Genomic DNA, 16,165 nt, shown 5'->3' on the forward strand with positions numbered 1-16,165 from the left:
CCAAACCCACCTCCCCCCTCCCGCCCCCGATACAGCCAGCTAACGTTACCGCCAGTTCAGCGTTTAAAAACCGGGTCACTGCCGGCTGCTGTTGTGTAAACGGCTCGAAATATAACGAAATGACTTAATAACGTGAAAGTGATCAAACATAAATCACCTAACAACTAACGTGTATCGCGTGACTTCGCTAACAACCGTAGTGTGAATGTAAAAAAAAAAACGTTGTGTTAGCATGCTAGCTAAGGACGTTACGGTTAGCGAGACTTCCTGGGTGCGTTAGCTTTTGTAGCTAACTTTAGCATTTGTCAGTACTGTGTCCATGTTAATGTTCTTAGCGTATAAACGTTAGCCGCTAGCTGACATGTACGAGTGTACAGTTAAACATTTAGGCGATCTTTACTGTTAAAATGAAATATTTTAATCAAATTATATTTAATTAAACACTGAGGTGAAAAAAAATTAAAAGTTATACTTATTAACCGAACACATAACGTTTCCGATGATGTGTTTGATAACAATTTTCATAATGGAGAGAATGTTGGTGGATACATTATTATTATCATTATTATTATTATTATTATTATTATTATTATTATTGTTATGTGCTTTGTTCTGTCAAATGAGGCTTTCTAGCGTTTTACCCTACTTCCTACCGCATTTTGTAAATACCTTTATTCCAGCTGCTCTGTCTTCGACATGGTCGTGATCATATATGAAGCTAATAACTATTTAAACAATTTCTAACCTCTGTTCCCCCCTTTTTTTTCTCTCGTGGGGTACCACAAGGCCCTACATTCGGACCAGTGTTGTTGACAATCTGCTGTGTAATCGATGTAAACTTCAGCTTCTGTGCCGACAGAACTCAGATGTTACAAGTCCGGAGATACTTTCTTTTAACTTGAACGTGTTTATAATTACAGCTCTCAGCATATGACGAACTTTCTAAATTTAAACGAGGACGAAAATAAAGTCCTAACTGTTTGGCTGAAAACACCCTCAGCCCTGATGGCAAGAACCTTCCTCCAAAACCATCAGTCAAACACCTGGATGACTCTTCACCTCCGTTGGATAAACATACAGGCTATATGTTATATTTTAATCAATTTTAATACTTTCACTATCAATTGCCTACATTTAATACTCTTCTCAGCAGCCGTTGGATTAAGTGCTCATGGAATCCAATCACAAAATCACAAATTCTGCACGTTCATGGGTTTTCCTGCTTGATTACTAATTGGTACAGAATCATCAAGACTTTGAGAACTTAGTTTTCTTAGTTTTAGTTTTCTTAGTTTTCTTAGTTGATTTAGTTTTCATTGATTTCTTAGTTTTCAACTTAGTTTTCATTGATTTCATTCAGACTTGACTGTAACATCCTGCTCTCGGTTCTTCCACGTTACATCACTACAAAAGCTCCAACGGCAGAATTTTGTAATTTCAGAAATCAGCATTTGAGCATATGACACCCTGTTTCATATCATTAACACAAAAACAGATAAGCTGTCTTTGAGGGAAGTTTGTTCATGTTATGCTTGATTTTTGTGTAATAAATAAACAACATCAGAGATGAGACCAGATATCGAAATGGTAAAAATAAAAAGTTGTTGTATTTACTCATTCAAAATAAATGTGTAGTTAGTTTTATGTCCTTTTGTTTTGTATTCTTTAATTACAATCTTTGCTAATTGCTGTACACGCTTTTACATTTTTATTAATATTTGCTGTCTCATACATTTGCTATGACTGAGAAAGTTATTATTTTACTCTTTAGATAAACCTTCCTGCTCTGATCCAGGCAGTAATCTAAGAAGTGTATAAATTATATTTCTAATTCAGTCTAACAGAAGTTAAAATCTTTGAACACTTTCTTGCTCAGACAAGCAATTTTCAGACATCCCTTTATCAGAGGCTGCAAAAGTCCTGAAAATGTTTCCTCCAGTAGAAGTTCAGATACTTTGTGTCAAAACAGACTCTGGTAAAAGTAGAAGCATCCCGAGCAGCAACAAAGTGAGAAAATAAGAAACTCTCTGCAGATACAAGACACTAACACGCCTTTTCTCCCCATTCCAGTCAATCAAACTAAAGTAACGAGCCTGTTTTGAAAATGTGAGGAGGAGAAAGTTCAGATATTTGTGTTCAGATGTAGAGAGGGAAAGTCACAGAGATACTCAAGTTAAGTACAGATACCTGAAAAAACTACAGTAATAAAGTATCTGCACTTTATGAATAAGATATGTGGCTTACACTTAACTAAATCATATTACAACACCTGTCACTCCTGAGATGAACATTCAAACAAAACATAACGACCATTAATGGATCAACATCTCACACAGGACACGTGGCTCATTTTTAGCAGCCGAGCTGCGTTTTATTGAGTAAAAATCATATATAGGTTGCTATAAGAAGTACAAACATTTTCCACTAACATTTCAAATGAAGTATAAAAATAGTACAGAATCTGTTCTTTTTAAATGCTTTTGCACTTTAGGTTCATAAAAAAGCAAAAGAAAAAAAAATCCTCAAATGTGATTCTGATCAAAGATAAAGCACAGAAATGTTAAAAAAACAAAAAGACATCATTCACACTGAAGCCTACAGATAAACACTCAAATGGTTTACAGCTAACAACACAAGGTATCAAACAGCTACTGATTAATATGCTCTATGTCGTACTGTAACATTACACGTTTCAAGCAAGCTTTATACGGTGTTAATATAAACTGTATGTGTTATCGATATAAAAAGTCTTAAAAGAGCAGTTACAAGAAGAAAAGAAAAACTCGAGAAAACTCGAGAAAAGATGTTTTTTTGCGTACTGTTTTCAAGCAAAACATTCAACAAGTTCAGCAGTATTAATGAAGCATGTAAACAATCACTTTTTGGTTTTTTAAAGGACTTAAAAACTAAAAAAAGATGTTCCTGGCACTTGAAGGGGTCACGTGAACCCCAAAGAGGATTCTTACATTTCTAGACGAACTGGTCAAAGAAAGAAAACAGTTCGTTAAGAAGGCTTGTGCATTTTTGTGTATATATGTTTATATATATAAAAATAAAAAAGTAGCTTGTGGTCAAACAAGAGAGTTGAAACACTTGTAAACCTTTCTATCGATACAGTACGCAAAACATTGTGTAAAAAAAAAAAAAGGTTCCAGTGACAAAAAAAATACAAGCTCTATATATATACACAGGGCACATGGGAGCAGAAAGCTACAGTATGTATTCACAGAACGAGATCCTAGAAGAGGAGTGATGTACAGTTGCCCCTTTTGTCTGAGGTAATGCCCATTCAGTATGATTTGGTGACAGCCGACAGCATTTAAAATCTTCCAGTTATCAAATAAAAAAGATGTTTTTAAAGGACTACGGAGAGTTTTTATGTGAGTTGGTCCAAAACAGCTCAGTAAATACGTCTGTCTGGTGAGCAGGATTGAGGATATACAGCATGAGAAGCAACCTTCTACTTTCCAATTCATTAAAGGAAAAAAAAAAATTCAGTCATTATCTCCTCACCCGCATGCTGATGAGGTTGCATAGTCCACAAAACATTTCTGGAGCGTCACAGCAAAACACAGCATTCAACTAAACAACTGAAGTACTTGGAGACCGAAAAATGCATAAAAAGACAGCGAAGCCACGAAAATCCCAAATTGATTTGCAAAGATTTTATTTACACCCGCGTGCATTCACTTCAGACGGGGTGCGAGCTAACGCTTTTAGCTTTTAGCAGCTACAGTGAAGATTTAAATAATGTCTTTTCAAATTAATTCGGGATCTTGGGACTTCCAGGTACTTGGATTTCACTAGACGAGCTGTATGAAGACAGTTTTCGGTCCCCAGCTGCTTCAGTTGTTTAGAAGGCTGCAACAAAATGTTTTATGGACTACGACACTTCACCCGACTTTCCATCAGCATGAAGGTGAGGAGATGATGACCGAACTCTGATTTTTAGATTAGTGTTAGCGATGTTCACCACACACCTCACATTCATCCTCTTACTTATTATTGTTATTGAATCATTTAAACATGCTGTATACACCAGAGCATGCGCACCACACAGAACAGAGCTCGGTATCACCAGCATCACAGAGATGACTTTTATTGGCAGTCCCCTCGTCAGATCTTTTGGAAACTGAAAAAAAAACTCCTTTAAACAAAAAGTAGTCAGTGCTAGTTTACAAAAAACATTGTGTTCACCAGTGTTTCCCACCATAACAACACATTTACACACAGTGACACTCACGCTACTCTTTCCTGGATTCAAATGAACTTCTTCTCACCCACATGTGGAGACACTGGCATCCAGCCATTACAGTAAACAAAAAAGAAACTATAAAAAAAATGAACTCATCTAAATATAAAGCCAAGATCCTGCTTCAGTTTCAAGTTAGGTTGTGGTCCACTAGCTTCCACTGCTGAATGTGTTTTCCTTCTTTCATTGGTCTTCTGAAAAACTCAAACATGGAGGTTTTCTTTCCGTATCTGAATCTAAATCTGCACCTCTAAAAATGTAAGTAACTCAGACTCAGTAGACCGACTTTGGACAGAAAAGAACCACACCAACATGTTTCTGCTTTTCAAGTCGGATCAATGAAGCAAAACCTTTCAGGGAAAATACATTCAGGCGAGGCGAGTGGATCAGCAGGTGACCCAAAAAAGGGCGCTGGACTTTCAACGGTCCATCTTATGACTTTGGTTCAAGTGAGCTTAAAAAGTGTTTCTGTTTAGATGAACAGCCTGCGTCAGCAGCCTGTTGTCGTCACACCTGTTACCTGTTACCTCTGAAATGTTTAACACCTCCTAAAAATAAGTTCGATTCGGTGCCACTTAAACAGTTGTACCGTCGGTGCCGTCTTGTTCTCTATTTTCTACAACTAAGTGTTGTCAACTTAAAAACGATGCCTGCCAGGGGCATCTCACAAGAGGAATATTAAAAACAATTGTTAATTATAAAAGAAGAAGCGTCAGGTGTCGTCTTCTGTCCCTTTTAACTCAGCTGAACCTCCAGAGAGGCGGCGCGCTGCTGGCCTCCATCATGGCTGCACGTTCATGAATCAGACACCTGACCTTTGACCCTCTGACACTCTGGGGTAGTGATCAACCACAGCCAAGGAGCTCACCTGTGCTGTGTTTGTGTATCTCTGTGTTAGTGTGTGTTATGTGTGTCTACGGCTGCAGTGCATCATCACCAGGATCCAGAAAAGGACTGGACACAAACTAACAGCGACTCTCACTGTTTCCCAGCTCCACTGATGTTTAGTGAAAAAAACTTCCAGCTCTTCACAAAATGTGGCTGTTTCTGTTGGAGCCAGTATCAGGATAGAAAAGCTGGTGTTTGGCGTCTGTACGCTGGTGATGGGTGGAGTCTATTCACAGGCGAAGTAGTCTTTGAGTGGTGCGAACAGATGCCTGATGACAGGGACGCTCCAGGACCGGCCCAGGAGCTTCTGTCTGGCACCACGACCCATGTTGGACACGTCTGTGTAGTGGACAGGGAAGCCGAAGATCCTGCAGGGGTCAGAGACACACAGCCACCGTTACAATCACAAGATATCGAGGTCCAATCCACGTCATCATCATTTTTGGGTGAACTGTTCATTAAAAAGCTGAAGTTTTTCTTCATTTGTGTGTTTCCTGCTCACCTCTCCAGCTCAGTGCACCACAGTATGTCCTCCTTCCCGTTCATCAGCACCGGGAAGTGTTGATCCTTCCCTTGTTTGATGGAGTTGGAGCGGGTAGTGATTGTACGCACCTTCCCAAACTATAAAAAAACAAAAACAAATACACAGTCAAACAAATGCAACCAAGTTTGCGAGTAAGAACTGTGAAGAGCGTCTTCATTCTGTAGAAATCAAACCTTTGCGACTCTGCCGTGCTCCAGACAGTCCTGTAGCTCCAGCTTGTCCATCCCAGAGGCACACAGAGGCCTAAAACATGGAGGAGGAACCACATTTAGTCTTAAATCTGCTGTCATACAGGAGAGATCAGGACTCAAGCGTCTCTCTGAGTTGAGTTCCCTCTCCAACCTGTTCATGCCCGGCAGGTTTCCCCAGAAGTATCGGGCACGGTGAGCAGCAGAGACCTCGATAGCATCAATCATCACGGGGTTACACTGCAGATAAAACACACGAAGACACACATGATAACCATACATTTATAATACTTCAACTCTTAAGTTTAAACGTTACAGTGATTGTATCTTCTGGTTGACATGATGCCCAGAGATGTCTCTGGTTCATGTTTGTGATGTCAACCGCCGCTGTCACTCTAGAGTCCGTCCATGTGACTCACCTCCAGGAACCGTGAGATGTCCCTCTTGTCGTTGACGCCCATGGCGACCACGTTCTCGAACATCCAGAAGAACGGCCGGTCCTCTCCTTCTTTGGGCTTGGCCTCGCTCAGCAGACGGTAAAACTCAAAGAACAACCTCCCTGTGCCTTCTGAAGCGACAAGACCACGTCGGGGAAGCAAGAAAACATCGTCAACCGATCGATTATATCCACGGAGGAGGAAAGCATCAGAAAAAAAGCCTTTAAATAATTAATAATCAACAATTAAATCGTCTTTAAATGAAGAGTAAACTCCCAAAACAAACAAACAAAAAAATATGCCGTATAATTGGGCTGTAGTGTCACTTATTAAAACCTCTATGATATGATTTCTTCTGGCAGGTTCTTACCATAGAGGCCTTTCCTGGCAGGATTGACGATCGACAGGTCGTTGCAGGGACTTCCTCCAATCACCAGGTCAAACGGACCCCACTCCAGCAGCTGAGAGAGACAACAGCACCACCAAGTGTTAGACTGAGGGAACGACAGCTACTGCATGAATAAAACAACCAAACTGAGGAAGAGATTTCCAAGTTTTTACTTTGAAAAAAGTGAGATTAAGAGACCAAGAATGATCCAATCAGTCCTGATAAAAACTGTTGTGTCTGCAGATGTTTTCTCTTTGCAGCACAAATCTTTAAAGAAGCTGTCAAGTTTAAACTAATTACTATAAATTAATCTGTTGATTATTTCCAAGACTTATGAATTAATTGTTTGGTTAATAAAACATCTGACAGGCGTAGTAAACACCCATCAAGACTTGGGTTTATTGGTGCAACCAACAGTCCAAAACTCAAATATGATTAATTAATATATTTTTTTAATTGACGGATTAATGAATAAACGCAACTCTAAACATAATTCATTCATTGAAGCGGGCACCAGACGACCAATTAACCCCCCAATCTGAACTCTCACATCTGCTCGCCCTTTTGTCCTCTTTCACCTTTTCACATACAAACCCTTCCTTCCACACAAGAGTCCTTTTACAGAGGACAATGAGGAGAAGAATGAAAGAGAAGAAAGAAAGAAAGAAAGAAAGAAAGAAAGAAAGAAAGAAAGAAAGAAAGAAAGTAGGAAAGAAAGACCAGGAGGTGGAGGTGGGGTGCTTTTAATCTTTCTTACGTAAAAGCTAATAGGGAGCAGAGCCGTGAACCCCTAAACACTCTCTCACTCACACACACACACAAACACGCACACTCACGCACACACACACACACACACACACACACACACACTTAAAGTGTGACTAACAAGTGAAAGGGTTTCTGAGGGGATTTACGGAGGTTAAAGCTGCTCTTTGTCCTCCGCCCTGAGCCACGTCACTGCAGCTGCTTGGTTTGCCTTGGTGTGTGTGTGTGTGTGTGTGTGTGTGTGTGCGTGTGTGTGCGTGCGTGCGTGCGTGTGTGTGTGTGTGTGTGTTAATACACTGATATTCATACCACTCTCTTGTCTTGTCTGAGCTAATTAGCTCTCTGTTCAGTCAGCTGTGGAGCCAGCAGCTCTGCAGTCTGCATATCATAACATCTGTCCAATATTTTCACATCTTACTCTGTGAATTCAGGATTTATTCTGTTATTCAGTAAAAGTCGGTGTGTTTGATGTTCAAACGAGGTGAAGCGCTCACAGAAAAAGAAAAAAATCTTTCTTACGTTTTTCCTCGTGATGTCTCTGACGTCGTGGACGTACTGGATCTTTCCTTCATGTCTGACAACACCCACTGAGATGGAGTCCTCACACACCTCTGACGCCACGTACTGGTCCACCTTAAAACCAAGGTCCCTCAGAACCAGGTAGCCTGGAAACACAAACACAGTTTTGAATGAATACCTGCTGGGTTACATCACATTCGGGAGGTTAGTGATTAATCATCAATCGTTTAATTGCTCGCTAAAGTCTCGTTCCAAGAGATGTCTCATTCTGAAATATCGCAAGAGGAGAGCTTGTGCAGTTGTAAATAAACTCCAAACTCTGACTCTGACGATGTTTCCACAGTCGTCTTCCTGCAACAACTCACATCTTGCGAGAGTGTTTCTTGTTACATAAAGGATCGTATTAGTTGTCAGACGCTTGGAGCACTTTTAGTGAACAACCTTTGACAGTTGTAGTCGCCTGAAAGGATTTCGTTGCAGCCATTTTGCAGCCGACAGCTGAGGCGATCTACTGGACTGATTTCAAAACATTTGGTAAGTATGAATCAACCATTTCCCTTTAAAGCAGCTGACTATCACTTCAAGAAATTGCTTCAAAGACACATTCAGTCCCTGTCCGTCATTTCATTCACACACACTCGTCCTCACCAGTCGCAATGCCATCAAACAGGGAGAGGACTCTGATTGGTCGTCTCTGCTCTGCAGGGACTGCTGGGTAAATCTTTGGTTTCTCCTGGAAGATAAACAGAAGAAGACGAATCATATTGTAGCTTTCATTTGTTTGGTGCCTGTCAGAATTATCAGGATTAAAAGCTCTCCTGCTTCATTCTTTCTGAGGAACGTGTAAAAGTGTCGGCCATGAAAAACAGTTTTTTCTCTTCACTTCATAATAAAACATTTTGCTATCTGCATTACTGGAAGACTATTGACCTGCTCTGATCATTCACTTCAAACTGGAATGTTACATTAGGATGCAATCCAGCTGCTTTCTGCCTCAGAAAAATATATTTGAAATTGAAAATTGAAGTTGAAATTTGAAGTCTCACAAAGTCTGGCTTTTGGCCGATGATAAAAACTGTTTCAGAAAAGTTCGATATAGAGCCGCGGGTTTTAATAATCTTTGAGTTGTGACTCTGTAAAGAGTTGAATTTGCATCATTTTTAGACGCCTGATGATGTAAAACCGTCCAGTATTTCACAGTAAAAAGCAGAGAGAGCAGAGAAGTCAGAAAAATATATGTGTAACATCTTGTTAATCACATTAGGGCTGCAATGATATATATAAATATATATATAAATGATTTGTTGTCATTCTTAAATCAATCAATCGGTTTGTAAAGAAAAATTCTCTGATTCCAGCTTCTTAAATGTAGTTATTTTTGGGTCGCAGACAAAAAACAAGACATTTAAGGTTGTCATTTTGGACTTTGGGAGACAGTGATCAACATTTTTCACCATTATCTGATATGTAATGGACCATACAACTAATTGATTAATTCAGAAAATAATCAACCGATTAATTAGTAATCAAAACGTTAGTTGCAGCTTAAATCATATCGCAGCCCCTCAGATTTATCTTGCAAACCCCAGACTGGGAACGACTGATACAGAGCATGAAAACAGATATAAGCAGATACAGATAAATATACATTTTTACGAAAAGACTCACAAACTCCTGTCCTTTGTCGTTGGCGAAGAACTCCTGCAGCTTGAGGCTCCAGTCGTGCCGTTGCTTCAGGACGCCGTACTGCAGCAGCGGCTGGCACATGTAGCATCGCCACGGGTCCAGATACCGAGCGTTGTTAGACGCTCCGGGGTCGACCAGGATGTCCAGACAGTCGACGCAGAAACACCTGGAGGAGGAAGTGAGAGAGGAGGTGAACGGACTGATAGACACATCAGTGGAGACAGAGGAGTTAATGTAGGAGCTGTTTATTTGTGTGTGTGTGTGTGTGTGTGTGTGTGTGTGTGCGTGTGTGTGTGTGTGTGCGTGTGTGTGTGTGTGTGTGCGTGCGTGTCGGACCTGCAGCAGTTGGCGTTGCCGCAGAGCAGAACCTCTCGACCTCCGCAGCAGACGGTGCAGTAGGACTGGTAACCGTCGTCATCGTACATGTAGGACATCTCCAGGTAAACATCCTGAACACACACGGAGAAAAAACTTATCGACACGATTCACATCTGGCTTTAGTGAAACCCAGAGGTGACAAGTAACAAAGTACATCTACTTCATTACTGTACTTCAGTACATGTTTCAGGTATCTGTACTGTGCCTGAGTATCTCTGAGACTTTCCCTCTCTACATCTGAACACAAACAGCTGAACTTTCTCCTCCTCACAGCTTCAAAACAGGCTCGTTACTTTAGTTTTATGCATTTGAGGGGAATTATGGATTATTTTTATTTGGCGTCATCGCACGCCGCCTTCCCAACATCACAAGACTGATGTCGACCTATCAGAGCACATCACACACGGCAGACGCAGCGAGACGAAACAAAGACGTAAGGACATTTTTTTATCCAATCTTCCAACATTAAAACACAAAACATATTGATCCAAAAGATTCCTAAAAGCAGAAACATGAACAAAATATTTCTTAACACCCTAAAACTTGTTTGATCTAAGTACGTATTTCAGTTTTTGTGATATCTTCAAAAGTTCAATATGCTCACAGCTACAAAATACACTTTGCTACTATTTCTCTGACATCTATCAACCTGCTTCTCTGCTCACTGGCGCCACCGTGTGATGTCACCATGTTTCGCAAACGTACATCACATAGCGTAATGACGTCATCATGTGTGTATAACGTGATATGGCGGAAGACTAAAGTCTGAGCTTCCTGTTGCAAAAAGAATGAATGTTCTAACCGTTATGGTTTGTATTTCAGAGAGATTCAAACAGGATTATGTAAACAGCGATTTCCCGCAGCCAAGTGTTGTTGTTGCTGTACCTTGCATGTTTGGCACAGGCCTCCTTCAAACAGCGGGTGGAAGGTTGCTGCTCTCATCTTTCCACAAGAGAGACAGAAATCTGCCAAAACCAACACACATCAGTCAACAGGTAGTAATTATCTAAATCATCTGCGTGAGTCATTCACAAACAAGCAGAAACACACAGTGTCAGAGCGACGGTCTTTACCTTCTATACTTCTTTTATTCTTCAGAACTTCATTCACCATTTGTTCTGCGGGAAAAAGAAGGACGGTGTTAATAATGTCGGATGATGTTTACAGGAGTTAACGTTTTATTGCGCGGAAAGATATTTATAGAAATGTAAATGATATATCCAGTATTCTGGAGGTGACTCCTGAGTGCTACCTCTGCTGTAGGACTCCTCGGGGGCGGCCTTGCTCTTGCAGAGACTGACTCTGGGCCGCTTGGCGCTGGGGAAATACTCTGGCAGGGACACATCGAGGACCTGGTGGTCCAGAGGGTTACTGTCTGCAGGGGGACACAGAGGATAAACTCAGATTTTTAATTTGAGACGCTCAAACGTTTGCAGCGTGTTTCTGATGGACAGTTTGCGGCGGTCTGCTCACCGGCGGTGTGTGTAGGTTTGAGTCCCTCCTCTCCTTTGGGCAGGAAGCCGTCGTTGGCCCAGTCCAGCATGGGTTTGACCTGGTCGTCTGGATTATCCGACTCGCAGGGAGTGAACGTTTTCTCTGCGCGGATGCTGGCCATCTGTGTTCAATACATACATGAAGAGGTGGGCCGATCAATCATCACTTTTTACACCTGAACTTAACACGTGTCAGAGAGTCGAACATCATCCTGACAGCTGTCGTTACAGTCAGAGCAAGGAAAACAAAAACTGACTGATCACAGATTTAAATAGCTTAGTTCTCCTGGTGCATCGAGAGGAGAGACAGACAAAAAGGTGAGAGGAAGACGGAGGTTGTTATCTTAAAAAGACAGACTGAGGGACAGTCAGGATCAACACAGACGGATGGCAGGAAGCAGACCGAGTCAGACAAAACACAGTAGCCACAAGGAGAGAGAGAGGGAGAGAGAGAGAGAGAGAGAGCAGCATGATGAGGCCTGCAGTCCGACTCACACACTGAAACACACACACACGCACACACACACACACACACACACACACACACACACACACACACAAGCAGGAGTCTCCATAAAACACAACTACTAAAACAAACACAGACCAGAATGAAAGATGTCCCAGTGAAAACCAAAACACGAGACAATAGAAAGAAAGAAAGAAAGAAAGAAAGAAAGAATCTTTAAGTGAAAAGAGTCGAACCTCAGTATTTTTATTATCTATCCAAAGATTGTCACATTAAATATCACAAAATGTCAAAAAAGAAAATGTCAAAAAAAGTCTGCTTCATACATTCTTTGATTACATATTCATGTTTTAATTTATTTATATATTTTCATATTTCAACTGAAGTTTCTTTTTGTTGGTCGTCAGCAGTTTGTCATGCGTCCTGCAGGATAATAGTAATATTAATAATGTGGTTGTTAATCTAATACTGTATTTTATGACGGCAAAGTTCTCGTGTGACTAGGCTGTAGATTTTGATTTTAAAGGATAAGGTGTAATTTTCAAAAGCTTCCTTACTAACTGCCAAACTTAAAGCAGCTACATGAAACTTTCCTAGTTGTTGATTCTGGCGCCCCCTGTGGACAAAAGCGGAACAAGCAACGCCGCCTCCTGGTCAAGCTCCTGATCTGCCTGGATTTTCTTATTTTCTCACTTTGTTGCTGCTCGGGACGCTTTACCAACCCAACATGTGGCTATTTGACGTCCTGGGAATGAGACTCAACAATCAACTATCTTTGTGGTGCGTTCAGGAACAGCTGGGACAAATCCTACTGATTCTACCATTAACTTTAATAGTCTTTGAATTATATTAATATGACGTGAGCTTCAGTTAGCTTTGACCACAAATGTCCTTCAGAGGGAGACTTTTTACTCTGATACTCTGAGTACATGTCAGAGCCTGTACTCTATTACTTTTACTGGAGTAAAGTAGTTGAATCAGTACTTCTACTCCTACCAGAGTCTGTTTATTTTACGCATTTCAGTATCTGTACCTCTGCCTGAGTGAAGAATGTGTTTTACCACTCCTGGAAACAGAAAATGTAGGTCAAACAGAAGCGTCAGTATTAAACTGAGACTGTTTCATAACCAGTTAGAAACTCCCTGTAGCCTTTTTAAATACATCAAAGGTTTCATTTATCTCTTCGCCTGACCGTGGAGACAGCCCTGATGTGTGTCTGCAGGGTTGTACCGCAACAGATTTATTATCCGTGGTGCGGCCACAGACTCGCAGTTTTTCCGTCTCTTCACCTCCATCATGTCTTTGTGATCAGACTGAACGGGAGACAACAGACTCTGTCACCGACACTTGTTTCGGACAGGATGAGATGGAATAGATAGCGAGGAGGAATCCCTTTCAGACACACATCTGTGTTTGTTTAACTTGGCTACTGGAACGCACACAGACACGCACACACAGACACACAGACACACAGACACACACACACACACACACACACACACACACACAGACACGCACACACAGACACACAGACACACACACACACACACACACACACACACACACAGACATGCACACACAGACACGTACAAACAGACACGCTGTCAGTAAACATGCCTTAATGCACTTCAGTGTGTTTTTTCTTGGCAGGGGAACCACACAGTGTGTTTTTTTTACAGAGGACCTCCAATCTGACACACACACGCACACGCACGCACACACACACACACACACACACACACACACACACACACACACACACACACACACACACACTGTACATACATACACTCATAACAGTGTGTATTAGCTCACCTTGGTTGATAATAATCATAAACTTAAGCTCTGTTTAACCAGTTAAACTTCTCTGTGTGTCAAACTTTTTCTCTTTTGGTCCGTTAATAAAATGATGAATATAATGAATTTTTATCAGAAGTTGATTCTAGAAATTTAAAGTTTGTTTTTACTGTTTTCATTTAAGGAGAACGGGACAAAAAATGTGACACCTCCAGTGCTAAAGCTGATGACTTTTCTGCTTTTTCTTCAATAAACATGAAGTTGAGTTGACAAATTCTGACAAATTACGACTCAGGCTCCGTCTGAAATGTTTCAACACCTTTTCACCTTTTCTAAACTTGGCGGTTACATACAGTGAAAGTGAAAGGAGACACCTGCACTGGGGAAGAGGAAGAGCAGGGCACATTAAGGCCCTGTCCACACGTACACAGGTGTTTCTCAGGGAGAATCTTTCCCTCTGTGCGTTTTTGCTTATTGTACTCACGTAAACAACAGCTAAACGTTTGTTAAACCTATTTACATCTGGACGTGCAGAAACTGAGATTTCTGGAATCGGTGATGCACATTTTTTAGTCACATTGACTCATGTTGTTATGAGTATTTTGAGTTTGTATGTTGATAGAATCGATGTTTTATTGTTTAAACGTCATATCTAGAAAGACACAAACGGACTTTGATGATACATCAATGAAAAAGTGACAGAAACAGCTCTTACAATGTTTTGCTGTGAAGTTATATAAGAAGATGTGCATATCTCTGCGTTAATGTCACAAGAATATGTGATTTCAGGCGCGTTGTTACAAAAATGCTTGTGTCAGTGTGGACGAGGCCTAACTCTGCCCTGCAAATAAATACAAATGTAATGTGAAGATGAACTGTTTTTTACGCTCTGTTATATCTAAGAGATAAACTTCTTTCTTAGCTAATTCAAAACGCATCTTATCCAACTCGACACTTACCTCCAGCGCTTGGAAGATAGCTCTGCGGTAGGAGGCCAGCTTGGTGTAGGAGGCCTGGCTGAAGAACTTGGGGAAGGCAGTGATGGAGTCCAGTTTGTCTGCAGAAACCTGGAGAGAAAAAACGTGGCATCAAACAAACATCTACAACCACAGCCGTCCCTCCCTCGGCCTGTTTTCTCTTCCCTCCTCACCTCAGAGAACTTTCCATCTCCAAACCACTGCAGCCACCTCATGCCGTGGCTTGCCTGCCGTTTGCCGGTGGCGCGCCACGTCACCACGATGCCGGGCCACCAGGAGAAGCCCTTGATCTTCCCCCACACCAGCTCGCCGATGCCGAAACCCTTGTTGTCCTGGATGTCAGGAGGGAGATACAGATGTAGGAGGCAGACAGAGTGAGGATAAGGTCAGGGTTGTGAACTTAATCCTCCTTTACCAACAAAAAACGCGTCTCGTTTCAAGTACAGAAAAACATAAAAGTAGAGTAAAGGTTTGATTAAATGTGAAGGATTCAGGGCAGAAAAGTAGATCAAGGTTCTGGTTTGACATTTTTCTTTCCCTCAAACTGCAGGTGTTGAGAACAGAGGAGAGAAAACTGGACACTTTGGCAGAAATGTCTTCTTGTCTTGCTGATAAAAAAGAAAAGGAAGAAATATCGGTGAATGTCAGAGAGGAAGCACAGAGACACCAGAAAGAGAGAGAAAAATCTGCAATCATATCTGTATTATGCAAAAGCTGAAAACCCCCCAGACAGAGAAGAAGAGACAGAAGAAAAAAAGATGGAAAATGATAAACAATAGTCTGGAAATATTAGTTTTACGATGCCAGAAACCTTTCTGTGTTGGATGAAGACGTAGAAAAGAGAAGGCTAAAGAAAGAAGCTGATATTTTAGAAGAGAAAGGAAACATTTTGCAGCCTCACGACTAGTTTATCATGTAAAAAAGATGAGATGTGAGAGGAAGAAACGGAAGAAAGACAAACACCAGTTGTGCAAAAATACGTTTGTTTTCTCAGAGAAAGGCTGAGACGAAAGCTCCGACACCTTCTCCTTACTGAAGCACCTTTCAAGGTGTATTTTAAAGCTTTTCCATCGACTTACATCTGTGGTAAACTAAATATTCATTAGAGGTGAACATTCATTTTAAATCATTGAAATGAAAAGTTTTTTGTTTTTCCTCTCCTCTCCCCTCTTTGATATCCAGACAGAAACAGCCGTATGACATCTGGTCCATTCGTAAAGTAATATGACGGTTATAACACGCTTGATAACCTGAATCTTTTTAACGAAGAATTTGAAAATGTGCCAGTTTTCAGGGCATGAAACAAATGATCAGCTGATTTTTACAAATCCAGATGTGAGTCGAACAACTGTGTGAAAAAAAACGTTTAATTGAATCGATTTATGAC

At 41.0% G+C, this 16,165-nt stretch overlaps 1 protein-coding gene across 1 annotated transcript in view; it reads right to left on the reverse strand.

Annotated features, from left to right (window-relative positions):
• Positions 1-4,986: 4,986 nt before the first annotated feature.
• Positions 4,987-16,165, reverse strand: part of dnmt3bb.1 (DNA (cytosine-5-)-methyltransferase 3 beta, duplicate b.1) — a 36,844-nt gene continuing 25,665 nt past the window's right edge. Inside the window, exons 7-22 of the mRNA XM_073470147.1 lie at positions 14,952-15,110; positions 14,761-14,868; positions 11,519-11,660; positions 11,298-11,420; positions 11,119-11,163; positions 10,931-11,010; positions 10,004-10,116; positions 9,650-9,833; positions 8,630-8,714; positions 7,982-8,127; positions 6,680-6,770; positions 6,292-6,440; positions 6,027-6,112; positions 5,858-5,927; positions 5,643-5,761; positions 4,987-5,508 (exon numbers count right to left, since the gene is read on the reverse strand). Of these exons, the coding sequence (XP_073326248.1) occupies positions 5,367-5,508; positions 5,643-5,761; positions 5,858-5,927; positions 6,027-6,112; positions 6,292-6,440; positions 6,680-6,770; positions 7,982-8,127; positions 8,630-8,714; positions 9,650-9,833; positions 10,004-10,116; positions 10,931-11,010; positions 11,119-11,163; positions 11,298-11,420; positions 11,519-11,660; positions 14,761-14,868; positions 14,952-15,110 (1,842 nt within the window). The 3' untranslated portion in view covers positions 4,987-5,366. The remainder of the gene's footprint in view (positions 5,509-5,642; positions 5,762-5,857; positions 5,928-6,026; positions 6,113-6,291; positions 6,441-6,679; positions 6,771-7,981; positions 8,128-8,629; positions 8,715-9,649; positions 9,834-10,003; positions 10,117-10,930; positions 11,011-11,118; positions 11,164-11,297; positions 11,421-11,518; positions 11,661-14,760; positions 14,869-14,951; positions 15,111-16,165) is intronic.

This window comes from Pagrus major, chromosome 7 (assembly GCF_040436345.1).
Source record: "Pagrus major chromosome 7, Pma_NU_1.0".
Classification (NCBI taxonomy): domain Eukaryota; kingdom Metazoa; phylum Chordata; class Actinopteri; order Spariformes; family Sparidae; genus Pagrus; species Pagrus major.